The sequence below is a fragment of the Aphanomyces astaci genome (assembly GCF_000520075.1).
Source record: "Aphanomyces astaci strain APO3 unplaced genomic scaffold supercont1.12, whole genome shotgun sequence".
Taxonomy (NCBI): Eukaryota; Oomycota; class Saprolegniomycetes; order Saprolegniales; family Verrucalvaceae; genus Aphanomyces; species Aphanomyces astaci.
The window spans coordinates 618,409-629,997 of NW_009798275.1; the positions used below are offsets into that span (position 1 = coordinate 618,409).

Consider the following 11,589-nt stretch of genomic DNA (forward strand, 5'->3'; position numbering starts at 1 on the left):
GACATGCATACATGTAAGTAGTGCAACCTTAGCTGCACTGATTGAAGTTTGTCATATCACTCAATATATGCAACCTTCAAGTAGTGTGTGTAGGATCAAAACAAGGTGTAGCTATTGGCCCTCGACACACTGAAGTAGTCGAGGGATGTGAAGCCTGGAGCTCTTCCAGCTTCAATCACATAAAAATAGTTTTAACTATGTAACTTCAATCCTTGTCTGCCTATGGCTAATACAATGTATTTACCTGTCGAACCTATCAAAATGTCAAAAATTATAGTCAAATGATGAAAAATGTCATGTGGGGTACGAAGACTTTTGCCACCCACTGTACACTGTTTTAGCCGGGAGTTGCGGGAACAAGACAGAAACACATCACTATGAAGAATTAAAGGTCCTTGATTCCTTCAAATTATGGTGTACCATTGTCGACGGTATGCATGCATCTTTATTCAAGCTGTCGCGTGCGAGTCAACCAGGAACTGAATCTGCCACTTCCACGGAAACAAACGGCGTGTGCATGCACGCGACAATTACATATTATTATTTGTTTGAACATCTTTATCTTAATATCTTAATATTCGTATCAAGTATGCGTATTTTTATTCATCCCCATATTAGGTTACGTCTGGTAACCGAGAATATTGCAATATTCAGCCCCAAAACCCCATTTTGGGGCCGAATTCAACAAATCTGATCAATATTGAAACATCTTGTTCGAAGAGTTTTAACCCAAATCCAAAAATTCCAAGTGGGATTTACTCGTTGAAGAGGTTCAAAACGCCATATTACAAAATAGACCTTTTACCTCCATTTTGAAAATGGCATTTTGGTTAATCTCATTTTACGAGAAAATGGAATATTATTTTTGAAATGTTACCAGACGCGCGTCTGGTATACATCCTTCAGATTGTTCATGCGAGTATTTCAAGAACATACGCCTACATGCAGGTAAGGCCTCATGCCATAAAGAGCTGTATACTGTATGCGCAGACAATGCTGCATAGGCTGAGTTAGTAATGGGCTATCGTATTGTATGAGTAGTATTCCTCTAAGTATCACACAGCTCGAGAAAAGCGGCATCAAAGTTCGTCCATTTTCGGTATACACGCATGTCGACATATCGTTCGAGTAACAAAACTTGCATATTCGCAATAAAAATATGGAATCTGCAAAAGTATTGAAATATCCGGAACTATTGTGCTTCAATGTGCAACGACGCGAATTTTCTGAATGCAAGCACCGCACTTGCAGTGAGCGATACAAAGCGTGTCAGTATAACAGTCAATGTCCCAGTCGGACAAGTTGGTTGACTGCGAAGAAACTCCATAGTTTTCTTTCGCCAACCATGAATGCCTCGATTTTGGCCTTCCATAACTTCGTGTTATGATAAGTTTTCGTCCAGTTCCCGCATCTCCGTCTAAAATAGGTTAAAATTACGCTAATGAACAGCAGATGACACGCATATGTTTCAACCACCCTTTTGCTAACAACTCAAGCCAAGAGCAACCAAACTGACCCCACAAGAGGTGGGCCAGGCCCAAGCCTGCAAGTCACTTGGAAAGTCTGGCCGGTGGATTGCCCAGGCCTTGCAAACGAGCGAAAAGGCCATAAGGAACCAAAATTGCCAGAATGCTGTCAAAGCTACTGGCATGACTATCGAGTCTCCAAGAAATATACTCCAAGCGCGTCGGTGGCGGTCGAAGTGTAATGCTGTGGGAGGCGTTTTCCAACGATGGAATGTGTGAACTTGTCTTCCAACAAGGCAAACAAAACTCCATCAAGTACTGTGAGATGTTGGCAGCTTATCTGCTGCCATTTCTGACGACCGGCCGAGAAAAGGACGTTGGCAAATGCATCGTGTTCATACAAGACAACGCGTACATTCACGTTGCAAGATACACCATTACGTTTGTGCAAGCTGCAGACGTTCGTACGATGGGTTGGCCAGCTCTGAGCCTCGATTTGAACTCAATCGAAAATATCTGGGGTATTTTTGCTCACGCCGTTTATGAAAAGGGACACCAGTTCGACAACATCGAAGCTTTGAAGCACAAAATTGCGTTTCAGTGGAACCGCATCACTCTCCCGTATCGTTAGACCCTCGTGGACAGCATGCCAACACGCATGGCTCAAGTCATCTTAAAAAGGGGTGCCACAATCGACTATTAGTGCACATATTGTAAGTGCAGCTATAGTAGTGCACCCACTAAAATACACGTTTTATGATATTTTTGTAAAACTATTGCTAATCCACAGTAACGCTAAGTGTAGATCGTAATCATTTTTAAATATGCGTCAAATGATACTCTCGGCTTCTGTAATGGTCAAAAACAAAAGTGTCAACTTGAAATTTTTGGGGTCCCGCTATAATTTTGTTCCAGACTGTACGTAAAGTAGACTGCAAACCATAGCGACGTCATGACCGCAGGCTCAACTCAGTGTGTACAGTCTGCCCAAAAACTATAGACCCAATTTTTGTTGTACTTTCTGAGAAATATTTCAAATATTGTAGTCTTTTATTTTCTCTACCTATCTCTTTATATACCATTTGACTAAGAAGGCCTAGAAAGGATTTTAATCAAGGACAAATCCTTCCTGAGACAAATCAATTTTTCAAAGAGCAAAGCGACTAGAAACTATAGACGCACTGACCGGGGTGCACCAGTGAGTGGATTTTTGTCCAGGCATAAGCGTATTTGAGCCCCATTTTGGCTCAGCATTATAGTGACTACTTGACGACTAACAGTAAATAGATGCGTCAAAACCGTTGCACTTGATATATAAAGTATTCCAAAAGTCATAGACCAGTTCGACCACAGTTTTGCACTCCAAGTCGTTGTGAAGTCCTTTTAGAGCATTCTACTTGTCACTAAATGATGCTAAAAGGATATCTACACATCATTCTAGGACTAACATGTAAACCGCACCAAAAAGCAATGATAGTTTATTAATAGTACATGTACGGTCAATTCTGAAGTCGATTATATTAATACGGAGTACCATCCGACACCCATACCAACAGAGATGTGATTGACCAATCCAGAGTCGACGTTTCGTTTACCCTCGCATCGTAAATTATTAATTTGAGACATTTTTCAATTTATAATATGGTTACAAATTGCGGATAGGAGAAAACGGTATCGGCAAAATTCTACAGGTATTGCATTCACCCTTCATAACCTGATATGATATTTTGAGGGCCATAGAATAACTCTCCATAACTTTTTGCAGTGAGGTACGAAAACGGTTCGTTGCTAGATGTTTTGCGGGGTTCACAAATAAATCTTTCGCATGTTTGAAGGGGGTCGCGGGAAGTCATAGTGCACTGCATCAGTGTCCTCGATGCTTGACCACGTGGAAACAATTCTTCCCGCAGGACGCAACGGGTGGATTAGAATCGAAGCTGCCTTCAACGATGGGAAGTTTGCGTCTCGTGATGTCGACGGATCGAAGCGGAAGTTTGCGCTGCTGTGCAATCATCCAAAGCCCACTGAAGACCCTTTGTGTCCTGCGGAAGTTGTGCGTACCAAACGCATAAGCCGTCAAAGTGACATGGAATCGGCGGTTCTTAACACGAAAGATGAAGACGACGAAGATACTAGAGGTTTCGTTGAGCACAATGACAATAACGAAGGTAAGTGCTAAGACGTACTACTTGTACAAATAGGAATTGTAGGTATACCGTACGAAAACGCTCCACTTGCTCCGGTGGTTTCAGCGGGACCACTAGTCAGACCGGGTTGTAGGTATACCGTACGAAAACACTTTACTTGCTCCGGTGGTTACAGCGGGACCACTAGTAGACCGCGTTGGATATCAACGCACTGCGGAAACTCAGCCAAGCCTGCAAGTGCCCCACACCCGTATTCGTACGTGGCGATGAAACGTCGATCGATCGACTATTTCATCGATGGGGGGAGCTGACGCCAACAGCATGTCTACGATCGATCTCATGACTGTCAGTTGATGCTTGATAAACGATCTGCAGGACGGGAAGAACGACGATTTGAGAGGGGACAACAGTTACGTTTGGACCAATAAGATCGTCAGGCCAAGTTGGACGAAGTACGTGCTGACGGAAAAGAACGCTGTGAGGAAACGCAGTTGATACCTTTTCCAAAATTGTTTAGGTTTACTGTTAAGAGCATCTCCAACGGTCCATGACTACCTCAGTCAATGCTACGTAGTTGGAGGAATACAAGTACACGTCCGACATGCAGCATGAATAACTTGCCAACTTGCCAATAATGGTGCACGTTGGACGCAACAAAACAACGAACGCCTCAAGATTTCCCCCGGACATGGCGTCCACAATTTCCAGCTCGAGGTGTGGTGTGCCAACAATTTGAAAATGGCAGCTCTCTCCCAGCACTCAAACTACATGCGCAAATGTCATGGATCGATGGACGTTCATTCATACGAAATCCATGATATTTGCGTATTTTCTTGATTCAGCCACCCGAGCCGAAGCAAGAATGTTTGAAGATGATCTGTACGACAACAGCCGCTTACTGGTGGAGTATATCGTGAAAAGGAAGAAAATGAACCACGATTAACACCTGGTGCTTGTGGAGATCGCCGGGTTTGTTGACGCAATGAAGAACCCGTCGACGAAGGCTCGTTCGTTATTTGCACCAAGTTGGATTGACCGAGTTCCTAGCTCTGTATGCGGTCACTCAAATTGTGTTCAGCGTCCCGACTTCCCAAGCAGCGGCGGAAAAGGTGTCGAGTATTTACGACTTCATTCTCACCAAGCGGCGACCGACTGAGACCCGACACGTGTCAATGCTGTCCAAATATACATGAAGGACGATACAGGGAACTACGGTATCCAAGGACACATTTGACTTCGAGTATAACATGTGTATCGCCTTGTGAGTGGCTTCCTTACTTCGAAGTACGTTTATCCTTTCATCCTTCTTGTTGCCTTTGTAGCTTGGGTAGTTTATAGCACTTTCCAGCCATTTTGGTTGTTGAGATATTGCGCGGCAAAACTTCGGGGTCATGGTCAGCTATTATAAAATGACCCGCCAGAACTTCATTACACAATTTATTGGCTACGCAACACTTCCTGCACACACCTATCGCCACTACATGCCTCCTCGTTCACCGCGGAGAACCGCTGATGCTTCTGTCGCAGTCCAGGACCTCGCGGACGTGTGCAAGCACTTGAGCTTCGCCCATCGCCGCACGGCCTACGAAACGCTGCTTAGCGTCGCCGTTGATGGTGTGCTGCCACGTGGGGCTCTCACCGAGCTTGCACAGAAGTTTCGCTGTCATCCGCGAACGATATCACGTCTGTGGACGCAAGCGCGTCTCTCGCTCCACGACGTCCACCATGCCGCCGATGTCGCCTCAAAAACCAAAGGTAATTCTCTCAAACCAGATATTTTTATAAGTTTATGCAATTATTTTAAGGTTGTACTTTTCTAGGGAACTCTGGACGCCATGCGCTCCGAACAAGCGACGAAATTGAAGCTGCCATCCGAAATGTGCCACAAATGCAACGACAGACCTTCCGCTCTCTGTCGGCCGCGTGTGGAATCCCCATGACGACGATCTTTAGCCACATGAAGAAGAATCCTCGCTTCAAGGCGAGGTCAAACTACGTCAAACCCCATCTCACCCCTGCGAACGTCGAAGAACGGCTCAAGTTTGCCATGTCCTTCGTTTGGCCTTTGCCAGGTGGACGCCATCTTTTCAACGACATGCACGACTATGTGCATGTTGACGATAACTGGTTCTACTTGACGAAGGTTGAACGTAGGTACTATGTGTACGACGACGAAGAGGTCACGGCTCAGGCGGTCAAGTCCTAGGCTCTTTATCACCAAGGTGATGTTCCTTGCCGCTGTGGCCAGGCCGCGATATGACCCACACGGCAAGAAGGAATGGGACGGCAAGGTTGGTGTTTGGTCCTTCGTTCAAGTGGCGCCAGCGCAGCGTGGAAGCACGAACAGGCCGAAGGGCGCCATGGTCACCACCCCACAAACCGTCGACGGACCACTTTATTTTAATACAATATTAAATAAGGTTGTCCCCGCCATCCAGGAAAAGTTTCCTAGATGTGGCAGACGGGGTAATGTGCTGATCCAACAAGACAATGCAAGCCCGCTCATAAATGTAACGACAGAAAAGCTTTGTGCACATGGAGTTTGTGGCATTGGAGTGACTAACCAACCCCTGAACAGCCCCAATTTCAACGTGTTAGATTTAGGATTCTTTAATTCTATTCAGAGCCTACAGTACCAAAAGTGCACTCGAACCATCGAGGAGCTTATTGTTGCTGTAGAAAATGCGTTCTATGAGTTGCCGACTGACACGCTTGCAAAGACTTTCGTAACTCTTCAAAACGTTATGGAATTGTCCATTGAAATACATGGCAGCAACGAGTATAAGCTTCCTCACATGAAGAAGGACGCTCTCATTGCAGACTTTGCATCGTATAATGTCGAGTTTGACGCCTCGTCCTACGAGAGCGCTTTGGCTCATTTGAATAGCCGACTTGGTGAGGAGGTTCACCTCGCATGGTCAATTTTCTCGAATGAGACATTAAAAAAATACAATAAAATTTTTGGTGCGGGTTATGGTGTTTTGGAGTGACATACAAAAAGCAAGTCGTTTCAATTGCCCAGTGTATACTTTAATCAAGTAAAAATCTACCTGACAGTTTTTGTGGAACGGAGTAGTATGTGTTATTTACTAACGTTTACACTTGTGTTCACCATGTGTACAGACTCCATGTCCACCCACCCCCCGCCCAGAGTCCTTGCACCTGTCACATGTCTGCCCCGTGTCCAGCCATGTCGACTTCGTGTCCGCATTGTCCCACGTCTGCCGCATGCATACCCCATGTCCGCCAATCACTGCCATCACGTCCCTCCCTGCAGTGTCCACCATGTGCCCACGCATGTCTGCAGAGTAGGTGGCCTCTGTCCATGCCCCTTTACTACTCTTTGTCCAAGTTGCCAACCCCACTTTTAGCACATCCCATTTTGCGCAAACCCCGTGTCAACCACCGGTCCAGTCTCACCTTGGCCTGCTCGCCTTGTCAGATCGGAAAAGAATGTGACAGTCCAACTGCCAGAATGGACAAACCTCGGAAATTTAGATAACTTTTCAAAACAAAATTAGACAGGATATTACTGTTTAGAGATGATTTCACGTTTAACACAGTCAAATAGAACAGGTGGCAAAAACGAATATTGACAGGACATTTAATATAGAGGCTTACAAATTTGACAGCACATATCAATCAAAATGACCCGTTTACTATCCTGTCTGTCAAAAATCAATTGCTTCTCACGAAGTCCATTCATTTTTCAATTTCCCACTCGTGGACACGAAGTAGTACCTTCCGCGATTGTATTTTCTCTTCTTTTTCATTGATGTCTCGTCGATTTCGACTGTTACGGCGTCGCCACCAACCTACTCGCACGTTGGAGCCCTTGAACCACGACCCAAACCGCATTCCACGTTCAACGTTCCCCCCGCCTGCACACACCGCACGCCTGCAACGCCATTGCTTAGACTTCATCATGAAGGATATGGACAGGTCACACTTAGGGCATGTCGCGGCGTTCGGTAGGAGACCGACCTTCATGCACCACACAAAGCAGGTGTTTTCGTCCGCGGTGGCCTTTATAACAAAATGCCACGAAAATTCGCCTACGTCAGACATGTCGTAAGGCACGAAGCCCTCGGGTAAGTCGCTGTCTAGGTCAACTTGGTCCAGCGCAGGCCTATCGGCGTCAAGTACGACTTCCTTCCTTGAATACAGTTGCGTGTCAAATGTTTGAATGGGTTCAAGGCGCCAAATTCCAAGCGCTGGAATATATCCGGAAAATCCGGTTGTGAGTAGTGTATATAAATGTGAAATGACACTTCAGTATATAGATAGTCTATATATCCTATATAACCTATAAAGTTAGGTCATTTGTCAATTCAATCCCGTTGCTTGCTACATATAGACGAGACAATGTAGTTCACACTGTCAACACAACATATTTCGAAGACAAATACACTTCATTACTTCTTAGCTTTTTTAGCAGCCGGTCCTTACTTCGAGGGCTACCGCGTGCTCCGGTGGGTTGCTTGAATGTCCGCAGGCACTACAATAGTTTCTGTGGAAGGCACCTTCAGAGTTGAAAGATGAGTTTCCAGCTCTGGAATATCCTCACTAAGGCGACGGGCTACACGAAGCAGAATAAGAAAAGAGGCCTGTGCAACACAGCTGTGTTCCACAAGCAGTTGGGAGTCGGGCAATGTCCTAACACCAAGTGGGACGTCGGAAGGACGAGGAGGTTCTGGGGTCACAACGGGAGCGAGCGGCAGCGCATCAATTTTCAGCCCAAAAAGGATACGACCATGGCGCGGCCATTCCAAACCATGTACCGTTTGTACATGGGCCTTGAACCCGTCGTTCGAGTGGCGGAATGACTTGTCACGTGACGTGGCACGTCCATTTGCGCATGTAGTTTGAGCGCTGGGAGAGAGCAGCGGGATGTGACAAATTGCCTCATGAGGACAAGCCTCACGGTCTTATACGGACATTAATCGGAATTAATTCCGGATATAACAATTCGTGTCCGGAAACTCCAAACCTAAGTTCAAGTACGACTTCTTGATTCAGGACTTTTCTTTTCAACCGTTGGCCATGAGCGATGGTAAACGTAAGCGGGACTACAACAGAGGGACCCGGACTTGTATGCTCTGCGGAGAGCCGAATGTCAGCTTTCATAAAGATATCATCGTCACTTGATTAGGCACCGATCAGACGAACACGCCCAAAGTATTGAGTGGGACGGTGCAAAGAACCCATTACGACCCCGACAGTACTTCGATGCCTTGTTACTGTGATGAAAGGGCTAACCCTTCAGAAGACTCCACCAGTCACAACGGTATCCTCGTTTCATCAATCTATAACTGATGAGTAGTATTAGATCTTAGCGGCGATGACTTTGATTCGCATTTAGAGCGACTTGTTGCAATTCCAACTACTGTCCACTCCGAGATAATTATTCGAATACTTGGCAGTTTGTGTAAACAACTTGGCCTCCCACTTCCACCGATTCCAGTGCATCAGACTACTGAGATCGCAGCTGAATTACCATCGACGTCCAAAAAGCACCAGCAAAGCGACAAAGTGACGAAGATGTTGAGAAACTTAGGCCACGTGTAATGAAGTAGTTATATACTTGCGGTTGCTACATACTAGTATATCATAAATATTCTTCATTTACTTCGTCAAACCTCAGTGTACTCCAGCAAATTTCAGAAGTTTTCCAAAATCTATAGAAAACTTTGGAGAACTTCTGAAAACTGTTAAAACTTACGAAATTTGTAAAAACTATTGAAACTTCCTATAACTATTAAAAACTTCCGAAACCTTCCTAAAACTTTAGAAAACGTCAGAAAACTTCATGTCATGTAGCAAACTTACAGAAACCTACCGAAAAGAAACAGGAAGCAACTGAGGCTTCTACGCTACTCCATGTACTAAGCGCAGCAATCGTTTCATTACTTCTGAGTTATGCTGAATGCAGTATCTGCATTACTTGAGGTTTATCATTGGTGGCGTCAAGACCTTGGGCTGCTTTTCGCTGCCCTTGTTTGCGAGGCATAAAGCGAGAACTGTTGACATTAGAGTTATGGCTTGTTGTACGACACAGCTGTTGACGTCGTCTTTCGACTTCCTCTTGGCGGGTGGACGAGCTGGTACTGTATCAGGGGGCATAAATGCCCCCGAGTTGACGTCGTTGATGGGCAAGGTGAAACTGCGTAAACCGCCATCCGATGTTCCACTTTTGATTGCATTTTCAAATGCCGTCATGTTCAAGACAAACAAGCGATACAAATGCCCGTTGTTGGTAACTGCCTGCTCGACGCGAGTAAACATATTTCGCAGACGCAAAATACGAACACTTTCCTTGGTGTGGACTTGGATTGCTTGATACCTGCAAGCGATAGCGTCTGAGTTGATGCCGGTACATCCAGTTGAAATGTATGACAGCGCTCCACGGGTGTATCTTGTAAATTCAATCGCCCGAGTTCCGTAGTGTACAGCGGGCGCAAGTTTGATACGACAAACAGGGGTAACGATATACGACAATACGCCTACTCGAACAAAAATATCGATATTGGGGCTGTTTGATACCTGAGAAATTCCTGCACAAGGAAGATAACTAAACACGAACAGCTCGGCACGTCAGACATGGTAGCATCGTGCAGAACCACCGAGTGCACAGCACGTGGAGAAAGTCCTTCAACGTCCGAGACGCGCCACGTTGAATCATGGAGCACCACAGGCAAGTCATGGATGATGTTGAACTGGGCACGCCAATGCGATTCTACGTACTGCGACCAGAGATTTCTGCCTTGTATGGCTAATACAATTTCGTCCAATGCAATTGCCTCCTGCCTCTCGAAAACGCGCAACAGGTGCTGACAGCTGATGTAGGTTGAATCCTCGTAGTTCTGACTTCTTCGTTCCTATCACTTAAACTAAACTCAATATGAGTGTTTAATTTGTACCTCGAGTTTTCAGGACCAAATTCATGCTCTCCCCACACTACGTCGCCAGGCAACTGCAAGTAAATACATGCCCTGTTGTGCATGCATGAGAAGGTGCATGATACATGATATATAGGATATTTGTCGTACCAGCGAATGCTCTACAGACTTTTTCGCGATGTTTGAAAATACTTTTCAATGATTTATGCGCCGCGGCGGTAGCAAAGGTGCTCAGTGCTGCTGTATGTCGAGAGTAAAACTCGGATGGGAGCATAGAGGTGCAGATCATTGCGTTGCATTCTCTCCGAAATTCACTGGAGAGGGCGCCTAAGCCGGCAAATGACACAAACACTTCCTTCTCAAAGTGTTTGGCGCACAAAATGTGCACCATTTCGAGGTCTCAAGCAACTCATACTTCGAAGTATTATCTATAAAAAAAATTAATTTATCAATTTAAAAATATCCGTAAAAATATTTTGGTATCTGTATAAATTACTTGAAAATCCTACACTTAATATATTATTTAACAGCAAACCTATATTATTTTCAATTTTCATAGGCTGAAGAGTTTCTGATTTATAATTCTTAAAACTGTAAAGCAATAAGTCTTTCGGGGTTAGTCCAATCGAATAGCGGCAGCCCAAACGCAGACAATCGACTAGCCAATGAAATATCGTCAATCCCAAATCCCAACCAATGGTAGTCCGGCCCAAGGCTTTCGCCCATTTGTCCCAAATGAACTATTTATATTCAATTTTCGCATGGTATACGTTGTATGGTATACAATTCTGCTCTTCCCGGCATCGCTGATGTAACGTTGATGGCCATGCCGTTCGATAACACACTCACTTCCACCTTCATGCCGTGCAGTGCGTGCTTCTTGCTGAAGAAGACCCTCTTCTCTCCAAAGCTGACGACCGGTGCGTGCGTCTGTTGGAACGTCACGTCGACAGCATAGCGCGCGCTTGGGAAATGTTTGAAACGCTTTCCCGACTTCGTCAGGTACTCCATGGTGGGGTGGGGGGCATGGAGCGAAGCGAGCGAAAAATGAAAATGGCTTGTGTGAGTTTGGCGCCA

The 11,589-nt window shown here is 45.3% G+C and overlaps 2 protein-coding genes across 2 annotated transcripts; one reads left to right on the forward strand and one right to left on the reverse strand.

Moving 5' to 3' along the window:
• Positions 1-5,094: 5,094 nt before the first annotated feature.
• H257_06259 (hypothetical protein) lies at positions 5,095-5,819 on the forward strand (the record flags this gene model as incomplete). Its single annotated transcript, XM_009831421.1, has 2 exons — positions 5,095-5,368; positions 5,434-5,819. 2 exons carry the CDS (start codon positions 5,095-5,097, stop codon positions 5,817-5,819), a joined length of 660 nt encoding a protein of 219 aa, XP_009829723.1.
• A 3,734-nt stretch (positions 5,820-9,553) lies between these two features.
• Positions 9,554-11,523, reverse strand: H257_06260 (hypothetical protein; the record flags this gene model as incomplete). The annotated part of the gene is made up of 3 exons (XM_009831422.1): positions 9,554-9,956; positions 10,157-10,329; positions 11,362-11,523. The coding sequence occupies 3 exons, from the start codon at positions 11,521-11,523 to the stop codon at positions 9,554-9,556; spliced, it is 738 nt and encodes a 245-aa protein (XP_009829724.1).
• Between the last annotated feature and the right edge of the window lie 66 nt (positions 11,524-11,589).